Genomic DNA, 13,585 nt, shown 5'->3' on the forward strand with positions numbered 1-13,585 from the left:
GCCGTGCCCCCATCTGCCCACCCCCAGCACACCCCGGGCACCCTCACGGGGCCTCCACACCGGGGAGAAACAGGGACGGGGAAACGTGGGAGCCAAATCCCCGCCATCATCAGCTCCACCCCGGGGCCACCCTGATGTCACCCGGCGCCGGTGCCGGGGGTCTCCCGCGGGAGCCACCCCGGGGACAGCCCCGTGCCCTCGCCCCAGCCTGGGGACAGGCGGCTGGCACGTCCCAGCACGCAGAGCTGCCCGGCTGGAGCAACCGGCCGGGGCTGTGGGTGCGAGCAGCGCCCGGGGGGGCTTCACCCTCCAGCTGAGAGGGGGCAAAGGGGCCCGGCGTGGTGGGCTGGGGGCCCCCGGGGGTCCTGGAGCAGCACTGGAGACAGCAGGCCCCATCCTGCCACCTCCACTCAGCCCTTCCTGCAGCACCCGAGCAGCCGGGGGGGGGGGTGTGGGGAGGGGAGGGGGTCCCCAAGCCCTTGGGGTGGGTGCACAAGGGCAGGACGGCCCCTGGGACTGTTCCCGCAGCCCAAAGCGGGAAAGGTCAGGCGGCGTTCGCGGGGGCAGATTCCACCCCGAGGAATGCGAGCGCTGCCTGGACGCCTTCCAAAATACTTGTGTTTTGCACACAGGAGTGTCCTAAATACGCAGCCAAACAGGAGCAAAGGGGGAAGGCAGCGCTCCCGGCATGCACCGGCCCCGCTGCCGGCACGCCGGGACACGCGCGGGCAGGGGACACACGGACGGGGACACACGGACGGGGGGGGGTCGCAGGGACCCCTGCCAGCATCGCCTCCACGAAGGGGAACTGAGGCACGGAGGGGCTGTGTGAAGGCAGCCCCCTGCCCTCCCTGCCTCACTGTATTGGGGTCTCCATGTTTTACACCATTGCCACCCCCCATCCCGCACCTGATGCTCCCAAAACTCTCCCACCCTACCCCCAGACCCTGGTGATGCCCCCAGGATGGAGCCAGTGGTTCCAGCTGGGGATGTGCTCTGCTCCCACACCCGCCTGTACTGGGGGGGTCTCCCATCTCCCTGTCCCACACTTGCTGTTCCTAGAGCTCTCCCACCCCGCTCAGACCCCGGTGACACCCCCGGGACGGAGCTGGTGGTCCCAGACGGGGCACGTGCCTTTTTTGGGGGGGTCTTTTTTTATATTTTACACCAATGCCACCCCCCCCATCACACACCTGCTGCTCCCAGAGCTCTCCCACCCTGCTGTGATCCTGGTGACATCCCAGGATGGAGCCAGTGGTCCCAGATGAGGACATGGCCTGGCTCCACCAGCTGCGGCCGTGGGTCTCTGCCAGCAGGGCCATCACTGGCCCTGGCACGCGGCGAGGATAACGTCACCCTTCGGGCAGGGACAGAGGGACAGGGACACAGGGACACAGGGACAGGGACACAGGGACACAGGGACACAGGGACACAGGGACAGGCAGCTCCTGGTGCTGGGCTTGGAACCCACTGACCCTCCTTCCCTGCGGGAATGAGGCTCCTCCAGCCCGGATCCAGCGGGGCCGGGTGGGGGCAAACACTAATCCCTCCCAGCTGAGATTAGGGTCAGAAAAATGAGGTTTTAATAGGATTTTTGAGGAGGAGAAAGCCCTGGTGAGACAATAACCGACTTCCAGCCCTTATATGGCAAAGCTGTTGCCGGCTCCCACCTGCGGCGGGGAAGGGGGGACGGGGGTCCCACCCACACCCCTTGGTCCCAGCCAGCACCCCCAAAAAGAGCCCAGATTGAGGCTCCCCTGCAGGCAGGGGCTGCCTGTACCCGCCAGGCACCCTGGGCAGGGTGGGGATGCTCTGGCAGCGGGACCTGACCTGGGGGATGAGGTGGCAGGAGAATGGGGTCCAGCACCCAGGTGACCCTGCCAGGAGCATCCGGGCATCCCTCCTGGCCCTGCCCCAGCTCTGGGATTACAGACCCGCAGGAGAAAGCATTTTAATTCTCTTTAACTCGAACCAGGGCTGAGGAGCTTTGCAGCTCAGCGGGGATTTGGGGGTGTGCTTGTTGGCTTGCACAGAGCCAGCGCATGCTCCCTGCCCACTGGGATACCCCTGCCCCTGGGGATGCCCCCCCCCTCAGTACCACACTGCTGTATCCCCCCGGGAATGGGAGGAAGGCAGGCTGGGAGCCCTGGGGAGCAGATGCACATCCCACGTGGGAGCAGCAGCACTGGGAACAGGAGGGAGAGACACCTCAGTGATGGAGACAGAACCCCAAGGGCCCCCCCAGGAAACATCTATGCCATGTCCCAGCCTGGGCAGGGACTTGCCAGGATGGATGCACCATTCATGGGGAGGGTGGGAATCCAGGGTTTGCTCCAAGCACCCACCAAGATTCCCAACAGCCTCTTTTCCCACGGCCTCACAAGGCAGCACCCCCTGAGCCCCTCCCAGCACCGCTGGGCCCCCACAAACCCCACAGACCTCACAGGGAAACCAGGAACAGCCACTGGGACTCACAGCTCGGGCACAGGCTTGGGGAGGGTCCCTGTCCTCAGCTCCAGGGATGGCCCAGGGCGGGGGTCCCGCGGGAGATCCAGCAGCTGGACGGGCACTGCCAAATCCCACCCCACACCAGAGTCCCCTGCCCAGCCAAGGACACACACCTGCATTCCCATCACCTGACACAGCTGGGAAGGGGGTGACACTGCCCAGGTGACACCGGAGCCAAGGAGAAGTGGAGCAGAGGAGCCACAAACGGCCTCTCTCGGACATTCCTCCCGCTCCGGTTTGGGTGTTAACGAGGGGAAGGAAATCGCCTGGTTCCTTCCCAAGGCAAACTTTTATCTCGACAGCATCTCCTTCACGGGCTCAGACTCATCATCTCCTTCACAGACCCAGCTCATCATCTCCTTCACAGACTCAACTCATCATCTCCTTCACAGACCCAGCTCATCATCTCCTTCACAGACCCAGCTCATCATCTCCTTCACAGACTCAGACTCATCATCTCCTTCCCGGACTCGGACTCCCCGTCAGTCCCGTGTGGCTCCGTCCCGTGGCCAAACCGAGCTCCCTCCCGGCAGCCTCCACATCGGGACACCAGTCCCAGCTCCACAGGGATCTCACTCCTGACACATCTCAAAGCAGCAGTTCCAGAGGGCTCTGGCTCACCTCAGCTGGGGGTCCCTTCTTGCCACATCAAGAGACATTTGGGAATGCAGCCAGGGAGACTCATCCCCTTTCCTGAGCTCTCTCCCTGCCAGCCCTGGTGCCCACTGCGGCTCTCTGGCCACGTGGCTCTGCCTGTGCTGCTCCCCACCACTGCTGGCATCCCTGGCAGGATTCCTGGGCCAGGATTGTTGGATTGCCCCCATTCACAGCCCTGCTGGTGAACGGGGCCCGGGCTGATGCCACCACACCGAAGTGAGTGTGCCCACGTGGAACCTCCGCTCACAAAACAAATCCACTTGTGTCACAAACCCAGGGCAGGACACGGCTCCGTCCTGGCCCTCCTGAAGCCCACCACAGCACCCTCCAGCCCCACAGCAGAGACACCCACAGGGGACAGACCCACAGACGCTCAGGGCTTCCCCAGGGCCACATCCCAGGCCAGCCAGAGGCACTCTGGGGGACACTGCACCCCGTTCATGCAGCAGCTCCCTGGGTCACCAACAGCCTGGGAAGCCCTGCAGTCTCTCCATGCCCCTACCCTGGGTCTCTCAGGTCCCCAGCCCGTAGGGATTACCCTTAACACCCAGTGCCAGCAGGGAAAGCTGCTCCAAGGCAGGGACAAGTGCTGGGGGGACACACACTGGAGCCACAACAGGTCCGACCTCAGTGGGAATGTTCCCGATGGCCCCCACGCCAGAGGGGTTGGGAAACTGCGAGCCAGAGCCACACCGAGGAGGAGTTTATCTCCCAGCCCATGAGGAAGTGGAACCAACAAGGCCATGCTGGTGCTGCCTTCATCCCCAGCTCCTCCTCCTCATTCTCTGCCCCATCCTAAAAACGGCGTTATCAGCAGCGGGCCCTAGAAAAGTAACAGGATTCCGTTTCCTGTTTTTCCCATGGAAACCCTCAAATAGAAGCTGGCCTCATTATTGCAGTTTTTTGGGTCTCTGTTTTTTTCAGCTGGGCTAACAATGAGCCATTTCCTGCGGCGGCTCCGAGAGGCACCTTGCGCTGCGCTCCCGCTTCTCCACGGCGGAAAATCCTACCCGGGGAGGTCAGGGCAAGGCTGCTCCTGCTCCTTCCAGCCTCTGCCCCGCTCAAGGCCGGGGGGCCCGGGCTGGGGCTGCACCCCCCACCCACCTGGGGGACCCCCCTGGAGCTCCTGAGGGCTGGGGAGGGTGGGCATCCCGCTCGGATGGGGGGGGATGCATGGAAGCGCCAAATCCCACATCCCTCTGGGCGGTGAAAATAAAGAGCCAAGGTGGGTCCTGAGTCCAAAATAAAGAGCCAAGGTGGGTCTTGAGCCCAAAATAAAGAGCCAAGGTGGGTCCTGAGCCCAAAATAAAGAGCCAAGGCGGGTCCTGAGCCCAAAATAAAGAGCCAAGGTGGGTCTTGAGCCCAAAATAAAGAGCCAAGGTGGGTCCTGAGCCCAAAATAAAGAGCCAAGGCGGGTCCTGAGCCCCCCCTCCAGCCACAGCACGGGCAGGAGGCAGCTCTGGGGACACGGCTTTGGGGACACCACGTTCCCAAAGTGCCCTGGCACCGAGGCCCAGCAGCGTTTCCCTGAGATCAGGAGCAGCCAAACGTTTCCCTGAGATCAGGAGCAGCCCAACATTTCCCTGAGATCAGGAGCAGCCCAACGTTTCCCTGAGATCGGGAGCAGCCCAACATTTCTCCGCTGCCCACACTCGTCCAGCGGCCAAACGTCCAGCCCGCCCGCCCTCCGTCCCCTCCCCGCCCGGGGACAGCGGTGTCCTGCCACTGGGGCCACACCAGTCACCGCCAGCCCCGCTGGGGCCCGGGGCTCGCCCCGAAAGGGCTGGCACCACAGCCCGGCCCCCGCCCGGCGCGGCACAGAAAGAGCCACTATGAGCCACAATGGCCCGATTGTCCCCCCCGAGCCACCGAGCCCCGGCCCACCCGCCCCGGGGCCGCCCCACGCGCTCGGGCCCATCAAGGGACCCACTGTTGCCCTCGGGGGGACGGCGGGGGGGTCGCCCCAGGGTGTGCGGTGACAGGTCTGGGGGTGCCACCGGCAGGGGATGAGCGGGAGGGGCTGCAGAGCCCCCAGACCTGCCTGGCTGCCCATGGTGAGGGGACACGGCCCCCCGGGGCTGGGCCAGGGCTCGGGGCTATGGCAGGGACCTATTCCCTCCCCTGGGCTGGCTCCTGGCATGCCAAGCTCCTTCCTGCTGCAGCAGGGTCTTAAGGAAGCAAAGGACAGGGGACTCCACGGGGTTCCATCCCCGGGGCAAGAGCAGGCTCCTCCCCACGGTCACCACCGGTGCCTCATTTTGGCCACTTAGTGGTGACTCAGCCCCTCTTCCCTAAGGAGAGCCCTGCTCCATCTTCACCCTCCAGCTCCCATTTCCCCAGCGTGGCTCGGGAACGGGGCCGACCCCACATCCCAGCGCCCTCCCACCCCGAGACCCCAACCCTCTGCGAGGGCCGTGGGCCCCAGGGAGACCAATCCCGGCCGGAACGCGGCCGATTCCCTGTTGGACGGCGGGTCTTGCAACACGAAGGTGTGCCCGGCGTGGCACGGGCAATTAGGGAAGGCTTAATGAACTCCTGGGGAGAAGCAGGAGTCAGGGCCGTGGGCAGGAGGTCGGCGGCAGGTTCGGGGCAGCCACCCTGCTTCCCAACCCGGGGCTGGCTCCTGGAAAGCCGGGTTTTGGGAGCGGGAGGCGCTGGCACGGCGCGGCTGCCACGGCCCGGCCCCGCCGCTCGCAGGCCACGGGTGGCCAGGTCGATATTTTCCAACTTGAGAGCTTAAAATAGGTCATCTATCTCCACTCCTTTTTAAATCAGGTCTTGCTGCCTGCTGAAGACAAACTTGGTTTATTAATGGGACGGCACCGACTTGAAACCTAATCCTTTTTTTTTTCCTCTTTAATGAGAATAAAAAGGCCATCCCGGGGCTCGGCAGCTTCCCAGCATGACCCCCCCGCTCATCCCTCCATGTTTTCTCCCAGTGAGTGGCTCTGTATGAACTCGGGGAGGGCCCCTGGCTCTGTCTCAGAGCACCCCAGGAGCTGCTCCTGCTGCACCCCCCTGCACCCCAGCAGCACCCACACTCTGACCCCAACCCAGAGCTGTCCCCCCGGCCCGTGGTCCCCAAACCCACGGTCCCCAAGCCCTAAATAACGCCCAGCAGTGGTTCCTTGGCAGCTGACACTGGATGATGGTGCCAGGCAGCGCTGCCAGCCCCGGGGGGGGTTTAGGATCACACATCACCCATCAGTCCCCCCGCGGCGCGAGTGACGGGTGCCAGAGGTGCCGGGCACATGACACGGGTCAAGGTTAAACCACAGAGGTTGGAGTGCTCCAAAACCCCCTCCAAAACTCCCCCAAAACCCCCCAGGTGGGCAGAGGGACCCCGGGGTGGCATCAGCTGCGTGCCCCAGCCCGGCGCCGGTGCCAGGTTTCGCGCTGGCGAGGCGGGATTGCGGCAGCAGCCCCGAGCACAGGCTTTTCCTGTCTTTCAAGTTCAGGGTTCAGAAAGAAAGGAGAAAAAAAAAAAAAAAAAAGGCGTTAAGAAACTCAATTTGTCGAGCAGAGCCAGTAAATGGGGGGACAGGGGCAAGGAGACACGAGGGGGTGAGGGCAGAAGGCACCGGAGGAAGGTTTGGGGACGGTGGGACGCAGCCCCTGCCACGCAGCCCCAGGGGCGGCCGTTGGGCAGGATTTCTGCTTACACAGCACTAAATCCTCGCTGGAGGACTGCAAAGCACCGTCCTCCCCAGATGTGGGGGTCAAATAACCCCCCTCCGAGTCACTCAGCACCCCAAGTCACCCAGCACCCCAAGTTCAACCAGCGACTCGGGTCTCGCTCCAGGTGCCGCCCGCCCAGGAGGGCACATTTCGCCCCCAAAACGCCACAAAAAAAGGAGATTTCGAGGCTCAACCTTCCCCCCCAAAAAAAACCCAAGAGCCAGCGCTCAGCGGTACGGAGTAAGCAGGGAGGAATCCGAGGAGAAACCATGATTAATGCTCAGCCGCTCGACGAGCAGCTCCTCATCTCTGAGCCATTTCGCACACCCCAATTAATCCTTTGAGGCCGGTTATTAGCCCCATGGCCGGGGCCGAGGAAGCCGAGTTCAAAAAACCAGGAACTGAGGAACAGAGGCCAAATTCAGCTCTGGGGCGAGGACGTGCAACCTCTGCTCAAATTAGCAGGCGCTGTGCCAGTCCCTCACCGCGGCCGCATCCCCGCCCGGGCGTTACCACCGGCCCCCTCCGGCCACCGGACCCCCCGCCCCAGGTCCCGCCGGTGCCGTCCCCATCCCCACCCCAAGGGTTTGCTGGGATTTGGCATAAAACGGGCAGGAAATGGGGATTTAGCCAGCGGCTGGGCCGGCCTTCCTTGGCACCACGGGGAGATGGGGAGATGGGAATCGCCCCGGTGCCCCCCGGTCCAGCGGCGCCAGGCGATGCCAGTGCCCACGCCACGGGTCAGCAAATGCCAGGGGGGCTAGATTTGACCCCGAGGGGCTGTTTGGCACGTTGGGGAGTTGCTGCCTGCCCAGTGCCAGGAGCTGGAAGGGATGGATCGGCCGGAGTCACAGGGAGAGAGCCCAGCCGGGAGTTTCGGAGGAGACGTGTGGGTGTTTGTGGGTCTCGTCCTGGGAAGGGGCAGCCCAGCCCTGGGCTCTCCCCCTCAGCTCCAAGGCCAGATCCAGGCGCCACAGCCCCTCCAGCCCACAACGACGCCACCGTGGCTGGGCACTGGGGACAGGCCACCGTGGCCACCATCGCCTGTGGCATCGTGTGGGTGACTGGACCCCCCCGGTCCCGCTGGCCCTGACCCACAGCCCAGTTCCAGGGCACTGGTCTGCCCCAGAGCCAGTCTCACCCCCAGGGGTATCACCCAACCCCCAGCCCCACTGCCCGACCTCGGCGCCTTACCCAGCACTCCCAGTCCCTGCTCCACATCCTCCCCAGCATCGCCCGCTTCCCTAAATCCCTACTCTCCCAAACCTACACCCAGTATCTCCCATTCCCTCCCAGCCCCTAATTCCCGAGCCTACAGCCTCCCCAATCCCCCCAGCATCCCCGGGAGCCGCTCCCCATTCCTCCCAGTCCCCGCTCCCGTGAGCCCCCCCCGCCTCCCCAGTCCCCCCAGTGCTCCCAGTGCCGCTCACCGCGGGGGCGGGCGGCGGGATCCCGACCAGGCAGAAGGCGATCCCATTCATCGGGGCGCGGGCGGGCGGGCTCGGCTCGGCCCGGCCCGGCTCCGCACGGCTCGGCTCGGCTCGGCGCAGCCCCGGTGCGGGGGGATGCTCTGCGGTCCGGCCCCGCTCGGTCCGGCCCCGCCGCGTTCGGCCCGGCCCGGCCCCGCGCGGTGCGGTCCGGCTTGGGCTCGGCTCTACTGGGCTCGGCTCGGGCTGGGCCGGCGGCGGCCCCGGCCCCGGTCGCGGCTCCGCCTCCTCCGGGCGCCCGCGGCGGCGGGCGGGGCGCGGGGCGGCTGCGGAACGGCCCGCCCGGCGGGAGGGACCGGCCGCGGGCACCGGCACCGGCACCGGGGCGGCGGCGACGGGAACCGGCACCGGGACAGCGCGGACCGGCACCGAGCTGGCACCGCGACAACCAGAGCAGGCACGGGCGGGGGACACCGCGACCGGGATGGGCTGGGGACTCCCAGGAACGGGACAAGGGAAGGGACATCCAGGGACCGGGGTGGGACACGCGGGAATGGGTGTGGGACGCCCAAGGACCGGGGTGGGACACAGAGGGACGGGGACAGGAGTGGGACACCCGGGGATGGGCTGAGGACACCTGGGAAAAGAGCCAGGCAAGGGGTGTTCAGGGACCAGGATGGGACACCCGGGAATGAGAAGGGGATACCCCGGAACAGGGCCAGGCAAGGGACATCCAGGGACAGGGATGGGCAGGAAACGCACAGAAAAAGGGCCAGGTGAGGGACACCCAGGGACTGGGACAGGGATAGAACACTCAGGGACCAGGACCAGGCACGGGACATTCAGGGACCAGGATGGACAGGGGACACCCAGTGAGCAGGACAAGGATGGGGATGGCACACCCTGGGATGGGCAAGGAACACCCAGGGACCAGGATCAGGCAAGGGACATCCAAAAACCAGGACAGGGATGAACACGGGACATCCAGGGATGGGCAGGGGACACCCAGGACAGTTTAAGCCAGGACAGAGGGACAGGGACCACGAGCAGAACTGACCAGGACGGGCACAGAGGGAGTGGACAGAGGGATGACAGGACAGCAGGACAAGGACAGCTGGACAGGCACTGGCAGGGCGAGGCCAAGGCCGGGCGATGCACAGAAGGACAACCAGCCAGGAAATGCCAGGACAGAGGGACACGAGTGACAGGGACTGGCCCGGGCAGAGGTGGGGACGGAAACACCCGGGGTTGGGGCTGACAGAGGGACAAAGGCTGACACAGACCCCCAGGGAAAGGAAACGGCAAGGACGGGAAACAGCAGGATGGACGGACAGAGCGTGGGCTGGCAGACAGAGGGATGGGGACAGCCAGGACAGGGACAGCCAGGATGGGGACAGCCAGGATGGGGATAGCTGGGATGGGGACAGCCTGCAGGGACTGGCCTGGCTCAGGCCACTTGGATGCAGCGGAGCCTCCCAAAACCACCCCTGAGCAACCGCGGAGAAAATTAATTCCCACACCCAAATCTCGGAGTGCCAACAGCTCCTCAAAGGCTCTTTGGTGGCAGAAGGTGACCACGGCGTGTGGGGCAAAGGGATGCACGGTGAGGGCTGGAATAAACCCTCAGAGCACCCCCAGGGCACACGGAGGATGCCAGGGGAACTCAGCATTCCGCTCATGCCGGGTGACACCAGGGACACGGCGCAGCTGGGATCGTGCCAAGGGCTCCGGCACATCCACGTGACGTCCCAGTGCCAGTGCCAGCCCCGACTCACTCTCTGAGTCCCTCCTGGGCAGCTGTTTCCCTGTCTGCACCCCCAGGTTTGCCCCCCCCCAGCCCCAGGGGTGCCAGCCCGTGCCACTCTGCGTTTCCCGGGAATGCCGGCCCGGGACACCCCAGCTGCCAAGCGCAGAGTTTTCCGTGACACAATTAAGAAAGTCTGTGTCAACAACGACTTCCTCGGGCGCCCGGAGAAACCTCGGCACCACCAGAACAAATAAATGACCGAGCTGCAGGCGGCTGCTGCGGAAGTACCGGGAATTCGGGGCTGGAAAGAGGCCGCAGGGGGCTGGATCCCGCTCACGGGAATGTCCTGCCTGGATGGCAGCTCCCACAGTTTGCCATCCCAGAGCGGGATGGGCAGGGGACACCCAGGAACAGGAGCGGGCAAGGGGCGTTCAGGGATGGGTAGGGGACAGACAGCAATGGACGGGGAAACGCAGGGACCAGGCCAGGCAAAGGACATCCAGAAACCAGGACAAGGATGGGCAGGGGACAACCGGGGATGAGGACAGGGATGGGGATGGGGGCAGAACAGCCACCCTGGGGCACAGCACCCAACACCCTGGGGCACAGCACCCAACACCCTGGGGCACAGCACCCAGCACCCTGGGGTAAAGCACCCAGCACCCTGGGCCACAGCACCCATCACCCTGGGGCACAGCACCCCCAGCATCCAAGGGGTGGGATGGAGGGATCTGCCCTCTGGAAACGTTTGTGTGCCAGCACCCGAGGGGGACCCACGGGATCGCTGCCACCACCCCTGTCCCCTGCCCGGCCTTGGGACCTGTCCCAGCAGCTGGAGGGAACGAACAGTCGGATGGGAGTGACGGGACGTTTCCTCCCCGCGGTGACGCAGTTGGACGCCCTCACCCCAACTCCAGCACCCTCCGCCCACACTCAGCACCCCCAGGCCCCACGGTGGGTCCCCTCTGTCCCCAGCCCCCCTGCAAGGGCCACCTCCTGCCCGTGGGGGAGCGGAGGAGCTCCAGGTCCCCAGGATGTGCCAGCTGGGATGCGCCGGACGGCTGCCCTCTGCCTGCCCGGCCACGCAGCACTGCCCATCCCGGCCTCTCTCCAGAGGCACTTCCCAGGAATCGTTCCTTCCAGCTGGGTTTGGCACTGAGGGCCAATCCAACATCCAACATCCATCCTTTCCCAGCAGACAGTCCTTGGGAAGGAGCAGAGACCTCCCCCAGCTCCTGCTCTCCCCCGGGCAGCACCACTGCTGGGGGTCCCTCCTGCTTTGTCCCCCACGAGGGGACACGTGGCCACGTCCTGCCTGTAGCCCCCCGGCAGCCCCTGGGCCTGGCAGGAGCCTGGTGGAGAAGAGCCACTGATGGCAGGACCTGGCCTTGGATGCCAGGACTCCTGAGTCCCCTCGTGGTGTCCCCAGTGCCACCCTCCCCGGGGAGGTGACAAAACCAGGGAGGTGACACGACCCGAACAGGCCCCGGTGGCCCCAACACCCTGCCCTGTGTGGGGCACAGACAGGGATGGACCCTCACAGGAGGCCAGGGAGAAGGATCCCAGGAAGGGATGAGCCCCATCCTGGGATGCACAGCTGGGGGGGCTCAATGGGGACCCCCAACCCCCATCCCAGCTCCTGGGCAGCTTCCCCACAGGGGTTCCCATGGAGCTGGATGCCACCATGCCCCCAGCCAGCCGATGCTCCCTCCCCACTCCCAACCCTCTTTGTCTCCCCCAGCCCCACCCCAGCATCAAGATCCCATCACAGCCCCCCCCCGGGGACGCCCCACTCCTCGTCCCCACGCGCAGGGAGGGACAGCACACACCCGCCGGGGCGTCCCCGAGCCCGGAGCTGCCACCGCCGCTCACCCACACCCCATTCCGGGACCATCCACCCGAAAAAACACCCTCCCGCCGCCCAGGCAGCCGCGCCTCCCTCGCTGCCCACCCCGCCCGGCTCAGCAGAGCAGATCCACCACACCACAACCCCCCTCCCATCCCAAATCCCGGCAGCCGGAGCCGCGGATCTGGGGGGAGCAGCCGCCCCCCGCCCGCCCCGGGGGCTGCCGCTCCCTGCGGAGCCGCCGCAGACAAAGGGAGCGAGGGGGGGAATCCGGCCTGGAAGATGGGTTTTAACCTAATCCCGGGAATTAAAACGAAGAAAAGCAAAAGTGGGGCGCCGGAGCCGTGCCGGGGGGGGAGGGAGGGAGGGAGGGAGGGGTGGGCAGCGTGGCCGGGGCAGGGCACGGCGGCTGCACCGCGAGGCCAACGCTGCCCGAGGCCGGAGCGCTGCCCACGGGGGTGCCGAGGGTGCCCCGCCGGGGTGGGGGTCCCACGGGGGGCACCCCCCGGAGCTCGGCACCCTCCCGGCTCCGGGCAGCCGCTCCCTCCTGGCAGCCACCGCGCCACGAAGCCATTTTGAGCGGGCGGCGAGACGGGAGGGTTACGGCCCCGACCCCTCCTTCCCCGCCCGCCGGCGGGTCCGTCGGGATAAACAACAGCCCGGCCGGGGGGGATCCGCGCCGCGCTGGGCCGAGGGACCCCGGGAGCGAGGGCAGCGCCGAGCAGGGCAGAGCTGCGGGGGGATCCACCAGGACTTACGTGCTCATCCCACATCAGGGAGGGGCTGAGATCCCGCCGGGAATCGGGGTGCCCTGGGGACCCCTCGCTCCGAGCATCGTCCCCGGGCTGCCGCGGGCTGCGGGTGCCGCTGGAGGGGGGCGGGAGGGGGGTCGGGCAGCGCCGCCGGGCCCTCCCAGCCCTGCCCGGGGCCGGCAGGCACATGCCAACCTGCTGCCGCTCCCGGCCTAAAATTACCACGGCCCCTTCCAAAGGCGTCGCCGCCAATCAGGGCGGCAGGGAAGGCGTGCGGGCGGCTCGGGAGCTCCTCTGCATTGCAGCTGGATGGGCGAGAGGGGATTTGTTTTTTTTCCAGCGGGTGAGCGAGCCCTGAGATACAGCAGGTGGGCAGGAGGGGGGGTCTCTGGACCCTCGCAGCCCCCCGAGGGGGGATGCCGGACCCCCGAGGGTGTCGGCGCATCACGTGCAGCCCCCGCGGTGGTTTTCCCGCTCCGGTGAGGGGGGTGAGATCCCGGGGGTCCCGTGGGGATGGGGATGGTGGGTGTTCACCCACCTCGGTGACCCCCCCACGCTGTGACCGACACCCCCCACCCCCCCATGTGCTGCCTCTCCCGGCCACGGCCCTTCCCGGCTCGGCTCGGGGGGGGGGATTTTGCAGCACGCGGCCCCCAACGTGCAGCCGGAGCTCGCTGGGAGCTGGGGACGTGTCGTGCCCAACGTGGTGGCTCTGCTCTGGTCCCCAGGGCTGCCCCTGCCCCGCGGAGGGTCGGGGGGTGGGGGGGTACCCCCAAAGCATCAGATCCTGCGCGCAGACCCGGGCTGAGCCGGAGGGATGGGGTGGGAGGGGGGAAACACGAGGCAGAGCCCGAGGGGCTGCAGGGAGGGAGCTGGACCCCTCAGCTGGGGGGGGGGGGGATGCTCAGAGGGGGAGAACCCCCACCCCAGGGGACCCTCTTGTCCTCGCAGAGCCACAGAATGGGGGGAC

General features: G+C 66.3%; 1 protein-coding gene across 5 annotated transcripts in view; it reads right to left on the reverse strand.

The window, feature by feature from the left end:
* The window catches only part of ARHGAP23 (Rho GTPase activating protein 23), a 34,980-nt gene that overhangs the window by 20,604 nt on the left and 791 nt on the right, over positions 1-13,585 (reverse strand). For 3 of the 5 annotated variants that reach the window (XR_007905741.1, XR_007905740.1, XM_051794546.1), the window contains exon 1: positions 8,274-8,504. The exons of 1 other annotated variant lie outside the window; for it this stretch is intronic. Coding sequence is in view for 2 of the 4 variants with exons in the window: in XM_051794546.1 (XP_051650506.1) it covers positions 8,274-8,324 (51 nt within the window). In the remaining 2 variants the exon portion in view is untranslated. Of the gene's footprint in view, positions 1-8,273; positions 8,505-12,621; positions 12,760-13,585 lie in introns of those variants that run through there. One more of the 5 variants, XM_051794547.1, reaches the window with a different exon arrangement.

This window comes from Manacus candei, unplaced genomic scaffold, assembly GCF_025592945.1.
Source record: "Manacus candei isolate 608988 ecotype Guabito, Panama unplaced genomic scaffold, ASM2559294v1 h1tg000040l, whole genome shotgun sequence".
Classification (NCBI taxonomy): Eukaryota; Metazoa; Chordata; class Aves; order Passeriformes; family Pipridae; genus Manacus; species Manacus candei.